This window comes from Motacilla alba, chromosome 5, assembly GCF_015832195.1.
Source record: "Motacilla alba alba isolate MOTALB_02 chromosome 5, Motacilla_alba_V1.0_pri, whole genome shotgun sequence".
NCBI lineage: Eukaryota > Metazoa > Chordata > Aves > Passeriformes > Motacillidae > Motacilla > Motacilla alba.
This window is the reverse complement of record NC_052020.1, coordinates 47,655,782-47,678,251: the sequence shown is the minus strand read 5'-3', so window position 1 is coordinate 47,678,251 and position 22,470 is coordinate 47,655,782. Positions and strand designations below refer to the sequence as shown.

At 43.4% G+C, this 22,470-nt stretch overlaps 1 protein-coding gene across 1 annotated transcript in view; it reads left to right on the top strand.

The window, feature by feature from the left end:
• Positions 1-4,553: 4,553 nt before the first annotated feature.
• Positions 4,554-22,470, top strand: part of CLMN (calmin) — a 75,997-nt gene continuing 58,080 nt past the window's right edge. Inside the window, exon 1 of the mRNA XM_038139249.1 lies at positions 4,554-4,777. Coding sequence (XP_037995177.1) covers positions 4,696-4,777 — 82 coding nt within the window. The 5' untranslated portion in view covers positions 4,554-4,695. The remainder of the gene's footprint in view (positions 4,778-22,470) is intronic.

Sequence of the window (22,470 nt, the reverse complement as noted above, 5' to 3'; positions counted from 1 at the left end):
TGTAAGACTTCAATAAAAGGGTTAAAAATTGCGTGAGATCCTCAAATACTCTGCAGCCCCTTTAACAAGGCAGAAGCACATGCAAAGACACAAGGGCAATGCCAGTAGTGCAGGGGCAGGACCCAAATGCCCACCACCTTTCCCAAAGCACTGTTTGTGATGGGCAGAGAAACGCCTCGCAAACCATGGCACTCAACAAGGATGTTTTGGGAATGTAGGCAGAGGGAGGTCTAGAAAGGATCAGTGGAAAGTTGGTTTTGTAGCTCGGTCTGAGCAGCCATGGATGGCTGAGGCATGGTTGGATAGGAAGTTACACTTCTCTGAGGTTTAGGCTGAAATGCGTATTGGGTTGAAATGAATATTTTCACCTATTTCAAGATAGACAACACCTTTTTCTGGTCACCATTGGTCTGTAACTATTTTAAACAAAAGCAGGAAAAAATCCATTCCTAGAATGACTGTTCACATGGAGAACTCTCTTTATAAAGGCTAAACAAATTAGCTACAATGGCATAAATATCTTCCCTAATTTCAGAAATAGCTTCCCTTGCCATTTCAGCAGGAATCACAAGGATTCTCCATCTGGACAGGCACAAAGCTGAGCTGTAGAATTTAATGGCTTTGTCTCTACTATTATACAACCTTTGAGTGTAAATTTTCTTCTCAAACTGAGAATTCAACTCATTAAATCACTCGCTGATAAGATAGGCAAAGGATGGGAAACCAAAAGCTTTTTAACATCCCTATTCTGCATACACTAAAAAAAAAAAAAAAAGATAAAGGCAAAGCAGAAGAGTGGTAGGTTCCCCATGAACTTCATATCAGACTCTCTGCTTTCTCATATGTGACAAAACTCTTTTTTTAATAAACCAGCTATTATAGTTCAGAGTCTCTGCCAAGTGTTTACAGCATTGCCCTAAGTAACAAGTCTGAGCCAAGGGACTTAATTAAATCTAACCTGCTTTTTCAGTTATAGAATAGTCCTTTAACATCAAAAGGCAAGTGGACTTTGTTAATAAAATCTAAAATCACTTTTTGTTTTAAGAGAAGTTCTTTACTCCTCACTGCATACAATCAGTTACTTCTTAGAAGGCATATAGTATTTTCACAGATAATTTCCACAAGCCTTTACAGAGTTTACAACAACTAACATAAGACTTGGTGTTCTAGCTTTATATGAGAATTTCAGATTTCATACTTTTTTGCTGAGCTGATTCACAGACCCCATGCTGCAGGGAAGAACTAAAAAACTTAAAAGAAAAATGTTTATGCAGGATGCCCTGTTGATCTTATAATTTTTAAATGTCCTTACAACTTTAGAGGCTTACCTTTCTACTTTGGAGCACTTGGTTATGCATATATTGCAATGTTTTTTACAATTATCTCAAAGGAGGTTCTACAAATGAGAGCTTCTGCTAACCACAAAGCTGATTTGGGAAAGGTGCTGGAGAGCCCACTGAAAGTCTCGTGTGGACAAACTCAGGTGACATGGCTGCTGCCTCCCTGCACACAGCTGCACATCTGCTAAGTGAAACTGCATCAGGCTTTTCATCCCCAGCACCTCATGGCCCATGGTGTTAATGTAAGACGAGGTTGATGCAGCTTATATTGATGTGCTGGGCTAGAAACTGGAGTGATCAGACCCAGCAGACAGGCTGAGCCCCAGGCTGAAGTCCTGCCTGACTTGCTGGCAAAAGGACAGGCTGCTGCGCTGAAGATTTTGCCTCCATTGGCACAGGAAGAATTGGCAGCCCCAGCCTGTGCTGCTGCTTGACCACACCAGCCTCTGCTGTGGTATAGGGCAACACAGAGCAGGTGCTTTCCCGGGTAAGAATGGTTTAATGCCTTTCTCCTCTCTCTAAGCGGAAGTTTTAACTTCCCTGTGTTCACAGTGTTAATCATTTACATCTTAAACCCAGCTTGACTCTGAGACCCAGACTGTGCAGGTCAAGTGCAGCTACCTGGCAGGCCTGGAGATGTCAGAGACATGGGCTGCACCCTCAACCACCATGAGAGCGGAGGTGGGCAGTTCTTGCAGGAGGATAAGGAGGAGAGTGAGGGCAGTAACTAGCTCTAGGGACATCTGCAAGAACAATGAATCACAGCTGTAACATCACAGGTCAGGTTGGGCTGGTAGTGAGGAATTACAGCAGAAAGAGTGTGGCCAGCAGGAGCAGGGCAGTGACTGTCCTCCTGTACTTGGCACTGGTGCAGCTGCGCCTTGAATCCTTTTCAGTTTGGGAGCCTTCATTGCAAGGAAGACATTGAGGTGATTGTGGAGCTGGAGCACTTCCAGACACAGGCAAAGAACGTGGTGACAGGTCTGAAGCACAAGTCTTGTGAGGAGCTGCTGAGAGAGCTGGGAGGGTTAGTCTGAAGAAAAGGAGGCTCAGGAAGGATCTTATCGCTTTCTACAACCGCCTGAAAGCCAGGTGAGGGTTATTCTCTTGTCACAAGTGACAGGTGACAGGACAAGAGGAAACAGTCCCAGGTTTTGCCAGGGATGGTTTAGATTGGATATTAGGAAAAATTTTTTCACTGCAAGAGTTATCAAGCATTGGAAAAGGCTGCCCAGGGAAATGGTGGAATCTCCTATCTCCATCCCTGGAGGTATTTAACAGATGTCCCACTTAGGGACATGTCTTAGTGGTGGCCCTCACAGTATTAGTTTCAAAGCTGAGCTTGATGATCTTAAAGGTCTTTTCCATCCCAAACAATTCCAGATCTGTGAGTCTATGATTCTGCAGCTGAAGGTTGCAGGTTGGTTTGCTTCTCCATTAATTTGCCTGCATCTCATACAGCCTTCCATTGTCCAGCTGGTGTGCTGACCATAGCAAATGGCCACTCAGAGGTCTCACAAGCAGCCTAGTGCAGGATGGAAAAGGCTATTTAGAGAGTTCATGACACCCCAGCTCCAGGAGGATGCTCACACACAATGGGACCAAGCCTCAGCTGATGGGGCCTCAGCCCCATTCGACACTGGGAATAGTCCTGCTTTGAGCTGCAGCGTGGATTAGGGATCTCCAGCCACCCCTGGCAGACAGTATTTCAACTGATGCTGTGAAGTAATTCGCCTGTTTTTCCCACAGCCACACTTGCTCAGTTTCCAGCTCCACCTCTAAATGTTGTACTGATGCATTCAACCCACTTGGATAATGCCTGGAAAAATAACAGGTCCTCCCAGTGTAAAATGAAGGCAAAGTTTGGCATTGTGATTTGTGCAAATCTCTTTGAGTTCAGACGCTTTTTCTTTTCCACATGCTGTTTTTTCTGCTCCTTACATTCAGGTTTATAAACTTTGTCATGGCATTCATGTGTCCTTACACCTGTGCAAAACTTTCCAGTCTTGATATGTAAACTGCTGAAGACTGCCTCAGACTCTTGGAGACTGCATTTTGGGATAGCTGACTGCTGCATGTTATGGTGGTGACGAATCCTTATTAGATGCTTAAGGGATGACTTTGCTTTCTTACCATCTCCATCTGATTTTCAGTCGTAATGGCAAAATCACCAGAGCAGGCTGTGGGAAGAGCAATGCATTCCTGAGCTGGGTGAAACAACTGGTTGTGTGGAGTGTTTGCTTGGGATCACATAAACACTTCAGACTTGAAAGAACCACAATTTCTAGATCCCAGTTTGTTTATATTTAACTTTGTAGATTTTGCTTACATGTTTTGCTAGTCTAACTCTTGATGCTATACTGGTCTGACTGGATCATGCCAAAATTTGCTGTTTACCTGCACGAAGGTACAAATAGTGGTATATTGCAATGAAATGTTTTGTATGCAAATGAAATGCTCAAGCTGTTCATCAGGTTTGTAGAGAACAAATCTCGGTGACTCTGAAGGGCCTTGGTAACAATTACAGTCCAAGCTGGATGAAAAACGGTGCACATGAAGACAGTCAATGTGAGAATTCACCTCAAAGGAAATTTGAGAGCCTGAACAGACTACCAAGAGCAAGCTAAATCAGAATGCAACTGTTAGTGTTTTTAATGTATAGTGGCACTGATTTCATGCCCTCGAGGAAAACCCCTCTGCTGCTCATACTTTTGTTCTTCAGCCGTGGGTGCGTGACACTTGTTCTAGGGACTACCCTCCTGCGGTCCCCAGGTTCGGCAGGAGGGCGCGGGCACACGCTCGGCGTTGCTCGCGGCCCCTGCCTCGGCAACAAATGCGTTTTTATGGGGCGCGCTGCGGCGGGACGGGCGCGGGGTCCCGGCTGCGCCCGAGGGGGCGGCGGGAGCGGGGCCGGGCGGCCGCGGAGGGGAGCGAGGGGAGGAAGGGGCTGCGGGAGCGGGGCCGGGCGGCCGCTGAGGGGAGCGAGGGGAGGAAGGGGCTGCGGGAGCGGGGCTGGGCGGCCGCGGAGGGGAGCGAGGGGAAGAAGTGGCTGCGGGAGCGGGGCCGGGCGGCCGCCGCCGAGGGGAGCAAGGGGCGGCGGGCGCGGCGCTGCCGGCGGCGGGGGCACGGCCGGACCCCCGCCCGCTCCGCCCCCGGCCGGGCGGGCTGAGGGAGGGAGGCGGCGAGCGGCAGCGGAGGGAGGAGGGAGGGAGGGACGCGGGGCGGGGCGCAGCCGGCGCGGAGAGGGGCCGCCCCCCCGCCCGCTCCGCTCCGCGCCCGCCGTCGGTGCCGGTGAAGGCGGCGGTGGCGGTGCCGCCGGCTCCCGCCGCCCTCCTGGCCCCGGCCCCGCGTCCCTATGGCCGGGCAGGAGTGGGACTGGTTCCAGCGCGAGGAGCTCATCGGGCACATCAGCGACATCCGAGTGCAGAACCTCCAAGGTAAACCAACACCCCCGCAGAAACCCCTCCCTCCGCCCCCGCGCCGCCCCGCTCCCCGGCTCCCGCTGCTCCCCGCGCCGGTCCCTCCTGCCCGCCGCCCCCCGCGCCGCCGTGCGCGGCTCCCGCAGCTCCGCGGAGCGGGGGCGGCGCGGGTGCCGGGCCGGGGGAGGAGGTCGGCGGGGCCAAAGTTTCCCCCGAACGCGGCGCCTGCCCGTCCGGCCGCGGAGATCCCCGGCGCTGGGGCCAGCGGCCCCGGGGCAGGGACGGGGACGGGGCGCGGGGGCTCCGCCGCGCCGGGGATGCTGCGGGGGTGGCACTATCGTGTTCCCCCCGCGCTGCTGCCACGCACAGCCTCCCCCGAGGGCCGTCGGGGCGGGGGTTACGGGCTCCGGGTGGACTCAGGGGAGATCTCACCCTGCCGTGGGGTCCCCGTGGGGCCCGGCCGGGGCGCCCCAGCCGCGGGCAGAGCCCGCCCGCCGCTCCCCGGCGGACATCGGGGGTCACTCGGCCGCGGTCAGGGCACGGCTGCGGGTCCGCCCCACCGCGATTTGAAGAGAAGCCGCTATCAGAGGACTCAATTTAGTGTATCTTCTAATAAGCTACTCTTGAATAAACATGGACAGAGCTTTTGGATAAATCATCTGCGAGATGCTCTCCTATTCTGCCACGGGCTGTGCCGGTGTAAGGGATGCAAATACCTGGCTCTGAATGTAGATCGGTATCAATGTAGCCGTAGTAGTAGTTCCTCCAAAGTTATGTTTGCCCCTCACCAGGTAACTCCTCGTGACTGGAAAGGACAGCAAGATTCGATGGAAGAGGAAAAAAACAGCAGTGGTTTATGGGAGAACAACTTGTTCAATGTAACATACTGATCTTAATCAATAGCTCATATAATACTGCGATGTATCTTCATGTTCCATAAAATAATAGACTTGAATGAGAGGTCATTATCTCTTCCTGTCTGTGCATAATTATATTAAGACACTGTCTGCAGGCAGAGCAGTACACTTGCTGGAAATTATTTTCGGTTTGGATTGATTATAGAAGATATATAATTTATCAGAAAAGAGAGTCAAATTAGCCATTCTTTCAGCTCTGGTATATTAATGCAGTTAGCTACTGATGGGGTCACTCCACATCATTTCGATCTGCATCATCCTATCCTCTGAAATTCAGATTTTAAGCACAGTCAGGGCCGTTGATTCCAGGTTGCATTCCCTTTGGGTTTTGACAGTCTCTCGTTACATTGTAGCTCTACGTTTCTGGCTTCTTTCTCAGTCCCTTTCTATTCTCTGTGTTAACGTGGCTGGCCTGCCTCTGATCTCTTGCTGCTCAAAACTGTAGTCCTTAAGCCAAGTTTAATCCTTAATTCATGGGCATTTTTGAGAAGGAATACAAAAGTAATCTGTTCCTAGAAAGAGTAGTATGTTTTTGGCTTTGCCACTCAGTCATTTGTGAGAGAATGGTTAATTTCCCTTTCTGGAACTTAAAATGCAGATGCACACAGTTAAAAATGCACACAGCCTTATCTAAAATTCCTGTAGTTGTGTAGGAGAATGTCATCCTACAGAGCAAATTCCTTTGAATGACATTATGTTAATGAAAAAAACCTCCTGTTCTCTTATCATCCAAGAGAAATTTTGAAACATCTATTGATTATCACCTTCTTTGCACTACTAAATAGGTTTTTAAGAAGTTTCATGCCTCACGTGAGCTCTTATAGGGCAGAAAAAAACATTTGTTCTAAGGTGCTGCTCAAAAGCAAGTGATAATAGCTGTCACAAAAGATATGATTTGTAACACATAGTTCTCACATTATCTTCTAGAGATGAAAAACATTTTACAGATGGTGAGTCTGATACTAGGGAGAGTGTGATTTTCGTCGCTTGGGAGCTTGGTGGCAGAGCATGGTGCTTCTCTTCAGAACAGTTTCTTGTAAAATAGCAGCATATGCTCTATGCTCATATGTGGTAATTAAACTTTCTTCTGCTTTATAATTCAAAATTCACCCTCTCCTCTCAAAATAATGCCATCTGAATAATTGCTAGTATCATTGTCTATCAGTTGCAGAATCAATAACAGCTTTGATGTGCTAGAAAACAAGAGTTCGGGATGAAAAACTAGGTGAGGACAACACAGCATTTCCATCAGACCCTCCCCACCCCCTGGCCCTGCTGCCCAGAGCCACATGAAGGACCACGTGCAGTGGAGGTCCCTGTCTGCTGCTGCATCTCCAGCTCCTGCAGCACTCTCTTGTATCACCAGCTGTGTTTGGAGTGTCTAGCGGATGGTTTGCCTTATTCCAGAATGCTCCCATTCAGTGGGACATTTTGCATATGTGGAGGTCCCTCCTGGTCTCTGGGGAACCCATTGTGGTAATACAGACCCAAGAAGGAATAAGGAGAGGATGGGAGGCAGCAGCTAAATATTTGCAGATATGAACAACACATGCACACACTACACTGGCATATCTGCATGCAGGGGTGGAGACTTCTGGGCTGATGCACAGAGCCAGAGAAATGTGAGGTGTGCAAGGCAGACAGAGGCAGTGCAGCCATGCTGTGTCTGAGCCATCCTGCCCAGCTTGGAAGTGCTGGAAGAACCCAAGTGCTGATGACTCAAGTGAGAAAGGGTCCCAGGCAGCCTAGCTGATATTAAGGTTTCTGCAGGAATCATACAGACATCTGCTGTAGTAGTTCTCCATACCCTTTCTGGCTCTGATTTAAAAAGTGAAAATTGTTTATTTCTCTTGCAAATTTCTTCATTATGTTTTAGCTAAGCTATAGAGCATTGCTGACATGAATTCTATTTGAAGATAGCATATGTTGTTTCAGTCTGTTGCATCTTCCCTCTCTAGTTCGGTTGTTCCACATCCAGGAAGAATCCAAGATGCCAGTTACTGGGAAGTGTCTGCTCTCATGAAGATGCTTTTGCAGTGGTATGATCCCACCAAATTGAGATGTTGTAGGTGCATGTGCTGGCTGCAGAAGTAGCTTCAGGAACTATATGTTCTGTCATGGGTGAAATTATGGCTGCTGTGGGCTTTTCAGCTCTTTCATGGGGAGACTAAAACTGACAGCAAGGGACAAAATTTACTAAATAGGCTGGACTTGGGTGTGGAAAAAAAAAAAGAGTTCAAAAATGGAATTACATCTTGATATTTAGGCATGTAATGATGGGCTTCTCTTTTCCCTTTCCATCCAGAGATTTTCTATTTTATTTTTTACAACTAGGAACTGACATTTCAAAACTGTGTCAGCTAAGTGATGCTAAAAGCCAGGCACAATTCTTCCATTCTCAACAGAGGTGATTTCAGAGAACAGAAACAGAAGTGACAATCTAATGGAGAAGAGGAGAGAGGAATATAAAGAAGGAACAAACTCTAGGTTGTGGTGATGCGCAAACTAAGTTCCTCCCCCCCGGTGTGTTCGGCTCCTAAATGCATTTAATAAACTGATACCCTCATGCTCTTTGTTCTGTTTGTATATTCTCCACAGTGAATTTCTGCACATACTGAGAGAGAAAAATGGAAAGCCTGCACAGAATGTAGGAGCGCGTCGTCAAGCAGGGGGATGCTCAATTATTAATTTCCTGCCAGGAGATGGTTTTTTCCCTCTTTCTTTCTTCCATTACGACACCATTGGGAACATTTTGTTACAATACAAGAATATTTTAAAATCTTCCCTACTGGAAGCTTGATTTAGGATCATCAGAAATATACTTCCTTGTGTGGTGAATTGCACTTGCTAGAAAGAAGCAACATCCTCATCCTCTTTTAGATGATATGTTGTGTGCTTTGCAATAGTCTAAATGAGTGTTGAGTAGCACATATCTTTCCTTACATTCCTTGGAATGAAATATGTAGAGATGAATAATTGTGCAGTCATCTCTGGCAAACAAGTGCAGCTACCACAACTTTAAAATAATTATGGTTTGAATGTTCATTTTGTATAATTCTAATACAGTAGATGGACTGGGATGGTAGAACTCTGCATTTCTGCTATCAGAGGACAAGTCAAGGTCCTGCTGCTTGTTATTTCACTACTCACTCAGGGTTTGATCCAGAACTCACAGAAACATGTTTATTCCTTGGTTTCTGTAGCTTTAAATATTTTCTGAAGTCTCATTCTTGCTCTGCTGAGGGGTACATGGCCTTCAAAAGGATTTGGAGGGCTACACAGGAGTGTATTGTAGCATTGACAGAAATAATGAAGGAAAAGAAGGGTGACAGACTGGAAGAAATAACCCAAACAATATCAGCCCCATTGGTTCCCCATCCTTGCCATAGTTTATATCTCTGGTGGATCACTCAGTCATAAAGTCCCAGCACTCTCTGATTTTGCTTGACTTCCTCTTTGGATCCTTGAGATCTAGACTTCATAAGCTTTGGACAGTAGTAGTAACTATAATTGTCACTAACATGAATCTCAGCATCTAATGAGGTGACAGATTCTGAAGCCTCTGTCTCAAGAAGTAATACAAATGCCTAACACAAGTTAACTCTGGTAGTGAGAATATCTATAGAGCTCTACTTTGCGGAGGCTTAAGCATCACTGATGGATGACCAAAGGCAGGTGCTATAGTCAGTCTTGAAAATGTTTCTCTCTGTACTTTTCTTTTTATTTATGTATGAGGCCTATTTTTAATGACTTTTGCACTTAGCTACGGAGAGTAATAATTTTCCTTTAGTTACAAGATACAGCAGCATTCAACTTGTTTGCTGTAGTTTGACATGCTTTTCAAATACATGGAAATTTCACAAGTAGAAGGAAACCTTTTTAATGTATCTATTCATTCTGACAAAAGTAAGGTGCTGCAACTGTTCATTACTTTAACTCTTCTATAACTTGTCAGCATATTCAGCAAGATTTCATTCTGCCTGGAAGCATGTTCATTTAGTGGAGATCTTTGTAGATTCAGGTGACATTTGGAAAGATTAAATTGTCTGGAGAACCTTAGGCAAAGCACTGTACAACTACAAAGTGATCCTATTCTATATAAAAGCTAAGTTAAATAGGCCTGAGAATTATAAATGTGAACTCCCAAAATAAAGATTCAGATCCAGGTATAAGAAACCAAAGTTAATGCTGGAAACCCAAGTGTCCTGGTGGGCATGGTCTGTGTAAGGGCAGTCTCTTACCTGACAGTGTCTGTCAGCTGTGGAGGGAAGACTTACCTGCTCCAGATGTAGGGAACCCTGGCACTGAAATAAAGGAGCAGTAAGAGGTGAGACAAAGTGCAGATTGCATGTTTCAGCATGCAATTTTAACAAGGTTAATGCCTAATTTTTCTAACAAATTAGAAGTCTGGGCTCTCTGTCCCATTGAATGGACGAAATGACACCAAATTCAAATCATGCCCAGTAGCTGCACAGTCACATGAACTCACTTGTGTACTGACACTTTGTCTTAAGAGAGACTGTTTGGCATCTGCATGGACCTGACTCAAGGCATGGGGTTGATGCGCTGTCACTTACCAACATCACCTTCTCTGTCTTTCCTGGGTGAGGTGTGGTTCAAGTGCTGACCAGTCTCAGCATTAGGAGAGCTGGTGAGCCCTCAGATCATGTCACTTGCCTGAAGTCAGAGTTTAAAAATGACAGTCTTCAAAACACTGTGTTAAAACTAGTGATGATTTAAAAATATGATGGACTTTTCATAGTTCTCCTGCTTGTTTTTTTTTGTTTTGCCCACTTGACTTGTTTGCCCCACTTGAAATTCAAACAATCCTAAGGTCAATTTCAAGGTTATGTCATTTGCCTTCTGCAGAATGTGTAGCATTTATTTTGAAAATATTGCAAAGAGATTACTTGATTTCCTCTTTTACGTTTAAAGACAGACTTCTGTCGGACTAAAAGAAGCAACCTTGGGCATTTTGGCTTGTCAGTGTCTATTTAGACATTATTTGTTTATGTCCTAAGTTGTTGAACCTTACTGTTGTTTCAGAATGATTCTTAAGGGCATATGTCTAAAGGGAAAGAGCCAAATATCTGTCGTGTCATGTAAAAGTCAAAATGATCTCAAAATTGTATTCAGGAGTAGAAATTATCAGATAGGCAGTGAGATGTGTGTCAGTGCTGGGGTGGTGAAGGGCATCAGAGCACCTTATAAGAAATAACTGTCTTTTTCTACATGTCTCTGTACCTGTTATTCTATTTTTATATCTCCCCAACCAGTTAAATACAGGGACTGTAGGTGGAGGATTGCAGGATGAATTTTACTTCATTATAATTGCTGCATATTTCTTTGCAAAGAGCTGAGCTGCATTTTAGCTGTAGTTTGAGGCTGTATAGCCATGAACAAAAGTTTAAATTGGCATCTTCTGGGGATGGTTGTAATAGCAACAGCCTGGATAGCTACAGAATGAATGCCTGTGGACCTGTAAGCTTTAAGCAGAGGATTTCTTTATAAAACCAGAAATCCCACTGAATCTGAATAGATGTTATCAAAAACACTTAAAAGATAACTCTAATCCTGTGCCCATTACTTAATTTGATAGTGTGATTCAAGACATATTTGTTTTAATAATGTAATACTTTGAGGGATTCTATTAATTTTCCACTAATTAATTTCAGACATAAATAAATTATTTTTTATGCCATAGTATCTTGAAAGTTACTCCTGATGTTGGTCAATGTAATTCAGACCTAGTGGATTTGTGAAGAATGAGTTACCTTGTTTTTAACACTTTTAATATTAGCATGTCTTACTGTTAGCAGTCAGAAATGAGACCTTTCTAGACTTTCTAGCAAATCTAGTGTTGATTTACTTCATGTTTTTCCTCTTTTTATAGTGTAATTGGTTGTATAATTCCAGTAGTTTATAAAATAAATGTTCATTAAATATGTTGTCACAGAGTTCATTTTAAAAACAAAGATCTACATACCACTCCTTTTTATATTTAATGCATTCATCCTTTTGGATTTTCATTTTATCATAATTAAGACTGTGGAGATGAGTGCATTTTGTAGTGTCCAAAGCTCCTCTTCTGTAGTGTCCATTACCAGGAAACACGTCTGTTTAGATGCTCCATATGTCTGAGTTCCTCTCGAGCCCTGCTAAGGTCAGAGATGCTTTACCCATACCCAAGGAATGGCCCAGATCCATTGTTACTCTTCCAGCCTGTTTTTCCTAAATTTTCTTCAAGAGATGCTCATAACAGTGCACTAAGGCCCCTGACGACTGGGAGGCCATGTGTTATTCATGTGTTGTGAGAGCCATATCACAGCCTGAAGTGTCCATTTCACAGGACTCCAGCTGAAGCTCTGAACTGCAGCCAAAGCAGAGGGAGCAGTTATGTGCACAGCCTGTCTTTCTGTTGTGCACTAATGGCCAGATAGAAGTACTTTGCCATTTTGTTTCAGTCCTTTTGAAGAACTCCCTGATGTATGTCAAGAGGTGTTTGGTGTATGCAGTCAGGGTAGTTCACAACTGAGGGCTGATTATGCTTCTCTTGGCTCAGTGAGAAATAGGAAGGGCAAGAGAGACCTGGCTCTGTGACAAATGAAAGCAGTGCCAATGAAGATAACTTAAAATCTGATCCTTCATATGACTGCATCTGGACACATGATTTAAGTTTTCTGGCTCTAACTGATGTTCACGATAAACATGAACTGCAGCTGTAACTTAATAAAGATATAGCATTTATAAATAACATAGTATGAAATGTCCACTTCAGACTTATTGTCTTAAATACAAGGAATGAAACATAAATCTGTCTGGGCTCTTTGCCCAGGGAGAGTAACAAGGCAAACAGAAGCAAGCCCATGGGGAAGAGTGTGCTCCTCAGAAATCTAGATAGTGCAGGAGGGACTGTAGCCAGTATTTGCGTGTCATACTTCAACTTGGTGAAACATAAAAATCCTGCCCAAATGAGAAGATGGTATTTCAGAGACAAAATTCCTATTGACTCACCCTTTTTTGATAAGGTATTCCCTAGGCCTATTTCTGGTACAAAACCTGAGTGATTTCAAGAGTAACTGGTAAGAGTAGCTGGGAAACATTTGGTCCCTCTCCTTGTTCTCACGTTTCAGGCTGTGTAGGGGACTTCCTGGCCCAATGATTAGTGCCACTGAACAACATTTAGTTCCTGTTGCTCTCATTTTTTTTGTTTTTGTTTTTTTTTTTTTTTTGGTTGGTTGTTGTTGTTGGTTTGGTTTTTTGGGTTTTTTTTTATTTGTTTGTTTGATTGGGTTTTTTTTAAGATCTCTCTGGATACAGGACAAAGGGTGATTTGAAGTTTTAGACTCTTGCCTGAGTTCTTCTGTTTCTTCCCATTATAGAGAAAAAAAAAAAGTTAAGGGAGTTGATGTTGTTTAAAAGAACTTGTGCTCAATCTTCTTGCAGAAGTTGTTTGGTTACTGACATTGGAAAGAAGACAGAGTATGAATTTTTATTGGCTAAACTGCATTTCTTCTTGTGAAGGTAGACAGTCTTTTTGACGTACTAAGTATTGGCCTTTTAAAACTTGAAAATATTATGTGTTTCCTTATCCTTATCAGGAGGCTTCAAGAAGATAGGAGGTTTTCATTCAACAACCGTGTGTATGAAGAGAGGAAGCACCATGTTCTGGTTGCTAGCACAGCTAAGGGATGCTGTAAAATCCTTGGTCTAAGCTGCAGCTGACAGTATCAGTCATCATGAGTTTATTTTAATTTAAGAATTTGAAGGTTGCACCAGTGTGACTCTTGTGAAGTCAGGAAGAGGTGGATGGGTTGACCCTGGTGATGGGAGCCCATTTCTGCAGGAGAAGGACAGTGCATGCTTCCTGTCCACACCCAGCCAAGAGGGGCCATTCTCAGGCGCTGAGAGATCCCAGTGTAGCTGAGGAGGACCGGGAAGCTGATATCCATCTGTCTCAAAACTGGAAGCTAATTAACACAGCAAGTTATATTCAGATTTTGTTTTAACTGGTCAGATCTTAGTACTTTTCAAGTCCTTGACACCCTTTAATTTTGAGAAAGGTCAAAGCATTATTTCATTGCCCATCCCACAGATGGCTCTAGAGCAATTTTTTTTCATGCAGGATCTCAGCTTTTTTCATGCACAGTGAGTCCTTTGCTTTTATGTTGGGGCTGATTACTGAAAGCCAGTTGCAGAAGCAGTCTGGATGCCCACAGCAAGTGCTGATGAGACCCCCTTGCTGCGTCACTCCAGCCAGTAAACAGCTTTGTCATTTAGGCACTTAATTATGAACTGGATGTTCACTTGACCTCTTATATTCTCATTTCACTAATGAACCAAAGCTTAGGAAGAGTGACTGACTTCAGAGCTGCAGCAGTTTGGGCTCTTTGAGCCAAAGTTTCCACTCATTTAATTTATCATACTAATGATCAGTTTTGGAGCCTAAACACAGGAGCTGCATGGAAAATACAGCGTAATGTGCTAATGTGATGGCCCCGTGACAGAAAGATTGGTGGGGGCTGCCCACTTCTTCTTGGCTTTCTGGTCCTGCTACACATGTGTATTCTTGCATGCAGCATCCTTAAAGAATGAAGGGGCTGTTATGGATGTGGAAGTAGCATTTAGGAATTCTGGTTTTACAGAGAGGGTCCAAACTTGAGTTCTGGTTCTCAGATGATATTGATGCCCACAGGCTTTTTTTCTTACTGCTTTGTGTTTGTCTTGACTGAAACTGAAATGTGTTCCTACTGCATTCTAGCAGGGATTTATTTCTATTTTTTTAGTGTTTGAGTGTCTCATGGTTTTAATGTATTTCTCAAGATGACACCCTTAAGTTAGGCTTGAGGATAAAAGAGACTTGAAAGCTAGAGGATTGATTTAAGTTACCCAGAGAATTTAATGACATGCTTTTCTATGTATGAACATGGAAAATTTTGGTGGAGCAGGCCTTGAATCTTGGTATTCTCTTTTCAAGGTGACCATTGGAACTACCTGACCAAATTCCTTTCTTCACATCTTCTCTCCTTCACTGTGTTAGAGCAAAAGCTGACAATGTCCCCTAACAATTCATGTGACATATATACTGCCTTCTCCCTAGTAAACCTTAACAAGCTGACAATTACCATGAAGCTACAGACCCATCTTTCACCCCAGCGTGTGGTGTTCTCATGTTTGGTGGCAGGTGGTTCCCCTCTGGGTTTGCATGTGCTTGTTGGTGTTCTGTGCAGTGCACACCAGTTGGTGTGAAGGTTAACTGCAATCAGATTTCAGTTTGGCTCGACTTGGGGTTTTTTAAATGAAAGAAGAACAAAATGTTTGTAGAATGGAATAAACCTGCTTTGTTTTACTTTTTCCCCATTTGTGAAGATGTGTTTTTGATGTCTCATTTTTATCATCTCTATGAGTTACTAGTTATCATCTTCAGGTAGAAACTCTTTTTTCCTTCAAGGGCTTTGGAGTTACCTCAGTTAAGAGCCAAATTAACTGTGCTCCCTCTGGCCCTTACTATGCTTTCAGTTCACTGAGTTTGTTACAGAAGTTTTGTTTATTTTGTTTTGAGTATGTGTTTCTAGAAAGAAGATAAAGTAAAGCTGGGGAAGGAAGGAAACTTCCTGCTAGATGGAAGAGGGTAATTAATGATGAACATCTCCAGGAACTATAATTTGTTTTCTTTGAGAAATGTATGCTAATAAAAGCTTTCTGCTTGCATGCATAAATGAATCAGATTAAATTTTGTCCCAGCATGAACTTACTGTCAATTCATGCTCTTCAGTTTTCAGCATCATCCAAATGTTATTTTAACAGAGATCAGTGCTATATCCATTGTCCTGAAACCCTGTCTGCCTTGTGCACAAGTCTGAAAGAGCTCGGTGGGGTAGAGAGGAAGACTAAGGAAGAGCTTGCTAAGGGCATGGATGAGGCATTTTTATCTTGTGTGAATGTAGGGAAGGATGTGTGTCTGCCCTGGATGATCATAGGAATATGTTCTGCAAGAGAAAGAAATCGGAGAGTTAATAAAAACAAAATTAGAAATAGGACAGCAATCTGATTCTGTGTTTTCTTACTGCAAAGGTCATAGAGGAATGAGGCAATTAATTGCCTAACCTTTAGAAGTGGTTTATAATGGAAGCTCTGCGATATCTGAGAGCGTAAGCTGCCTTGAATTGAAGCAAATTGCAGCTGGTGTCTTGTGGAGTTACAGCTTGATAAATAAGTCATTCTGACCTTCTGGAAGATTCCTTTCCTTCTTTTTCTCTATTCCCAGTTTCTCAAGCTCTTTGGTGTCTCTTTGGTCATCTCCATCTAGGCTTGGTTTCATTGCATGAGCAGAGGAAAGCATTACTGTTTAGTCTCCTTCTTAGAGATGAGTTGTTAATACTATGAAGAATGCATAAATGACAGGTGCTTTGCTGGGCACCTTCCCCCACCTTCTCAATCTTTTTTCCACCAGAGCATGGGAAGTGCTGAGGCCTGGTAAGTCCTGAAATAGCCCCGAGTCTTTCCTGGACAGGTTTTTTCCCACTGCACACAGGCACTGGCTTGCAATCAGCATGTGCGTAGGAGCTGATCCATCACTTAAGGCTTCTTTGGGAACCCCAAAGAACAATAATATCCTGTTGACTAGGATTTTACTATTTATATGCATCAGCTGAGCAGCCACCTCCTCTGTCTGCTCCTTAGTTACCAGTCTGTAAATCTGTCTTTGGACCACATTGTCTACTGCATGGTTGACAACATGATTTTAAATTTCAAGATGAATCTGCTTGAGACACATAGAAGAGCAAATACATCGATGAAGAAAGATGTCAGCTTTTTTTGTTTTGTTAACCTGTTCACTTTTTGGACATCAGGCAAAGAGACTAGCAGGAAGCTAGCCTAAAAACCAAGGGCTTTCATTAGGAAATCGTACAATAACAAGAGGAAAACAATCAGATCCCCTATAGGTACCTGACTGTGAAGAAGTGCTGACATACGCCTGTCAGATTAAAGACTGAATCCTGCCACCCACATACTCTCCTGGCAGTTTATTTTTTTTTCCACTTTTTTTTTTTTTTTCGGCAGCAGATTTTCAGTCTTCTTGAGTAGAAAATATATTAGTTTCTTCCAGAAAAAAACCCTTCCCTGGCTTTGAAATGTAAGGAAAAACTGTCAAACTTAGCCTGGTATTTTCTAGGCTGTTTTTTCAAAGGTGAGCTTTTTAAGAGAAGCTGTACAATCTACTTTGAAGAGAAAAAATACAGTCTAACCTGTGGGAGTCAGTTAAAGTGAAGTGAAAATAAAGCAATGATTTCACTGCAAGCTTTTATGAAGAGTTTTGAGGCTCCTATCAGAAAATAAAGTGTTCTAATAATGGAACTTAGTTAAAAAATCCAGTTACTTTTGTTCCAGTATGGATAAAACTTGTGGACAGAGGGGGTTAAACCTGATCTGAATCAGAAGGGGCCATTGCTGCTCCTTGGAGCTAATTTTAACTGTTTGAATGTGGAACACTCTGTTCTGTAATGTTGCTTTTGTGACATCCTGCATGACCAGAGACCAGTTCTTTTCTGAAGACCTTGCTAGTATATCCATCAAGAAAGCACCATATAGCTCTTGGCTTCTTGGCTCCTTCTTTTCTGCACTTTGGAATGTGATGGTTCTGCCCCTCTCCCTTCTCCTGTGCTATCACTCCTCAGCTCTGCCTTTTGAGTTTTCCAATGCATATATGTTCTTCTTGTTTAAAGTACTGCAAGCAAAATACATGGCAAGTTCAGCACTTAAAAGTGAATTAGAAATACTCAGAGAAACCATTTTTTAATTATAGTGAAAGCCTTGTGCTTATAGAAAGTTTGGAGTATTTTTGGTACCATCTGGACACCTAAGCTTGGACAACAAATCACTTTTGACATAATGACGACAGTGTATAATACTGTGTTCTTCTAACCCATGTCTCATTAATGTGGAAGCACATGGATTTTCCTGCAAAATGTGGATTCACCATCTGTGCTAGTATTCTTTGCATGAAGTGAAAGCCTGTTCTTTGTGTTGTGATTGCAATAGATCCATTCTGCTTTTACTGCCTTCTCTCTTGGACCAAATGGATAGGTCACAGAACAGACTACATCTACACCCAACACTACTTACTGCTAATGCTTATTTACTTTACATCCAATGTGGGAGCTACCAACATTTATTAAAGGTGGAATTCACAGATTAAGGGACATTTTTCTGTTGTTCCCACTTTCACTTCTGTATGCTTTGACATCCAGCTTATTTGGGCTGGAACCTCTGGACTTGGGGAAACTGTGAATTCCCTGTATGGCCCTTGCAGATGTCAAAACCTAAGGGACAGTAGCATTAAGAGATAAAATGTTACAGGCAGGTTTAGAAAAGGTGTAGGAGAGAGTTGCCCATAGAGTGTGTTGCAGTTTGGTTTGAATCAGATTGCACATCAGTTATAAAGTGGCTTAGAGGTTATTTGCCTGTAGAGCTAGGAATGGTGTCTTAGTCTGATCTAAGGCTGGGGATCCTCAGTTCACTGTACTTCACCACTGATGTCTGAACTGCTATTTAAATTCTCCTGCCTTCATTGTGACTTCTTTTATATTTATGGAATAATAGTTAAGGTTCTTATACAGAAGGTATTGCAAAGCAATCTGTCTTTTCACCATTATGGAATTTAAAATATTACAAAAAAAGTGTTTTATATGCTCTGAAACTTTATACCACTAACTGATAGCTTCATTCATACTCACAAGCTGGTACTGATGATTTCCCCATGAAACCTGTCAAGCCCAGGGATCTTTCATCATCTTATTCTTTCTTCATCTCTGTCAAGTTCTTTTTTTTTTTTCATACTCTTGGCACTGAGAAATAGATGGAATATCTCTAAGTAATAAAATAAGTATATTAGCAGTAAAAATTTAATCTGCTTCCATAAATTAATTGAGGTAGTACGACTGAGCTAAGTACAATTAAGGGACAGATTTTATTTTCTTGTGCTTTCAGTAGTTTTACTTCTTCAATCTCATGGAGATAAGTTGCTTTATGGAAGATACAGATCTGTGTTTTATTAATGAGTTTTTATGGTAATTTTGATCCATCAGTAAATAATACCAAGGGGGCAGGAAAGGGCAAAAAAAGGGGATTTTTTTTCTTGATGGATTCAGAGTATCAGTTGAGGGGTTAGACTTCTCTAAGGAAGGGAAGTGTGAGGGAAGACAATTAAAACAGGACAGCAAGAACATGCTGGGGCTGGAAGGGGACTGAAGGGGCTGGAAGCTGGAAAAGCTGGTGTAGAAGCAAGGTGCCTGATCCCTATGCTTTGGGGCCAAGTCCATCTTTCTTCAGACACAGCAAATGACTTACTGGATTTGGTAACAAATTTGAAACAGCTCTAGAAAAGCCTTTCTTAGGTCCTTAAGGCAAAAATTCTGGTGAGGTTTAACAAAGAAGAGCAGAGCTGGTGGTGGTCAGCAGGATATTATCTCAGAATTGGCTGGAGCAGCATTTTCTGAATTGAGAGAATATCAGTAGGAGAGACTTGAACATGTAGGTAGACAAAATCCTATGATTTCGCCTGCTGGGATGAAAAAATCCAAAGCTGCTCACTGGTAACGTGGAGGAGGAGGTAGTTACAAGATAAGAAGCTAAAAGATTTTGATGCTTTCTCCATGACTTAAATCCACCAAACCATGTACTTGGGCAAACCTCAGTAACTATAAGCTATTAAGCTTGCTTTCATCCTTCCTACTTGCCATATGAATTTCTTTGCCTGCAACTGGGATCTGATCTTGCACCCACTGAATTTTTTGCTACTGAGCTCAGTGAGGCTAAATCTGGCTACTGCAGTGGGGGAACTGCTCATCTCTGCCTCTCTCACGTGCACAGAGTTGCATGCTAAGGCTCTGAGCACACAGTGAGGGCCCTCCAAGGGCTGCAGAGTGGCTGGAGCCAGTTTATATAAATGTATCTGTCTGCAGTTCAAAAACCTGAATGCACAGACCTACATACCAGAATTAAATCTAGATCCTTGGATCAGCCTGATATGCCATACACTTGTCCTGGGTTGGCATGTTGCCCGGTGAGCCAGCAGCATACCTGTGCGGGAGAGGTGATGTGGAAGCCCCTGGGTGGATGTTGCAATGCTTTATGCAGTTATTTGCCCAGCTGTAGGAGTCATCCTTATGGCTTCTGGCCTATTTCTCAGCAAAGCAATTAGCAAGTCTGAAAGGTCTTGCCTCAAGGCTTTCACAAGCCATGAATTATGCATTTTATTCTGTGTCCTGCTTTTCCTTATTCTAACATGCTCTTGCCGATCATGTAATGTCTTATTTTGCCCTCCCATGAAATCTGACAGCCTGGTGCCCAGTGCAGGGGCACAGGAAAGCCTTTTCGTCATCTATTTCCAGCATACAACTTCTTCAGGTGGTTGGCTGGTTGATTTTTTTCAGGTGGTGTTCATGAGAGAAAGTGCTTGTTGCAGACAATGATATCTTTAGGCTACTCAGTGCCTTCCCTTCTGAGAGCAATACCAATCTGCAGGGCATTCAGCAGCACCAGCTGCTGCCTGCCTGCCACCATTAAAACACAGGTTTAGCATTTATTTACAGCACCATGGAGCCATAAACGTGGCCACTGCCACTCTGGTCTGGGGCAGCTAAGGAGTAACATAGGCTGTGTCAACATGAGTACCCTCAGAAGTTAATGAGAGTTACCTTTCCCGAAAGTCAGCCTGGGTGATGGTGTAATGGTTCCCCTGAAGAATGAAGGGGGCTCTGTCTCAGCTGCTCATAGTTAAATGTAAACTGAATTTAGGATACTTTTTTCCTCTGCTGGTGCCCTCCATGAGACAAGGTGTTAGCAGTGCAGATCTTCCATTGCACGCTTGAAGTCGACCCAAGTCCTGACAGCAGAAGTGGATGCAGAGAAGGCAGCGAGGGCGGCAGAGGAGGATCCTGAATGCAGAGAGTTGGGCCAAGCATTTGCTTTGTACCAGGATCAATACCTGGGCTCAGTCCCAGCCCTGGTGCTGGAGGCTGTGCTGGGAGGGGCAGGCAGAGGAGCACTTCAGCTGGAAAGGCTGAGCACAGAGCCCTGTCCTGCTGGAGCACTGGGGCTGAGGCTCATTTGTCTGTAATTCCGGTTTTTGCTTTTGACATTGCCTTGAGGCAGGGAGGAGGAGTTCTGTGGCTACTCTAAACAAAAACAGGCTAGGAATTAATTTCAAGAGTATTTTCCTGCTTTTCTGTCTCAACAAGAAGCTCACTGGGGATGTCTGAGCTGCTGTTAATAACAAAGATGCTGGAAAGTGACCACATGTGTGTGGGTATGTTTACTCTACAGCTGACAAGCAGGGTTATATACTTAATAGCTGTATACCTATAGTGGTTCCTGTAAGCAGTTTATTAGGCCTCTCCAGACTTCGAGGATGCTCCAGGGAAAATGCCTGCACAGCCCCTTAGCTATACATTACCTGTTCATCTGCTGATCCATGGGATGCAATTATTCCTCCAGGCTCACAGAAAATGCTCTCCTAATTCAGTGCTGTGGCAGTGAGTGTGGAATAAAAGATGACTTTCAGCCACTTCAGGAGCTTGCTGCTGCCTCCTCTCAGGAGTCCCCAAGGAATCCTGCACGCCTGCAAGAGAGCCAGCTCGTCTCTCAAATCAGTTATTTGGGATACAGCCCCACCCACTCTAGATGGTAATTCTGGGCAGTGTCAGCTGGAAGGTAATTTGGTCCCCAGGCCCATCGTTTTGCTGCTGGGGATTCTCCATGGATGCTGGGATTGCAGCATGTGGGGGTGGGGGAACTCACAGATTCAAAGCCTGTGCTGGCCAAACGACACAAGCTGTGTTTTCCAGTACCAGTGTTCTCATGCTTTCTTTGCCCTCCTGCACTGGAAATCTTGTTTAGTTAACAAAATCAATTATAAGCTAAGACTGCTCTTGGACTTGTAGTAAATGTAAAATTTAATTGCTAGCATGAGAAATATTTGAGTAGTGAATACAGTGCCATGGTATAAGCAAGGCAAGGTTTGTAGGGAGAGGTAATGCCTTTTTTCAGGCTGGCTGATAAGTTACTTTGTTGTTTTTCCTGATCCTGTTTGTTGGCGTTATAAAAGCTCACACCTCACCTCAGACTTTTATCTGAGCAACAGAAATCAGTGACATTAGCCTAGTGCAAGTGGTCATGTTTCCAGACTCGACTATGAAGCAAACAAATAAATCCAATGTTAATTTGTATAAAACCAGTTTATTTATTGTCTTGCTTATATTGCTTTTTAAAAATCTGATTTGTGACCATTAAGAAAAAAAATTAAGTTCTTTCATTTTTACAGGGCAATCTCTTGAATCAATACAATGAATACATGATTGTATTTTCAACAGCCTGGCTACAAATAAGTGAGGTTACAGCACTGACTGACTGAGAATGACAAGTAACAACATAGCCAAGGCCCAGCCTGACTGCAGATGCAAAATGTGAAATTTGGCCTTGAGAGGTAGTAAGTGCATAAATTAAACTACACTTGTAAGCAGGAGAGCACTGTTTAGCTGTACTGCCATAACCCAAGTTTTCCCAGTGATGCCCAGTCCCTGAACAAAGTCAACCATCTGTGCTTCATGGTAGAAAGGAACACATAAAATACCTTCCAGTCTGCAGCTTGCTAGTGATCCCAGCATGTATAATGTATCAAAACAAGAAGTTTCACTGCTTGAAATGCAAATATTACAAATCATATATACGTTTTCCCTAGTTTATTTGACTGTGTAGGGCGAGGCCTATTTAAAGTTCATCCTACCTTAGCTT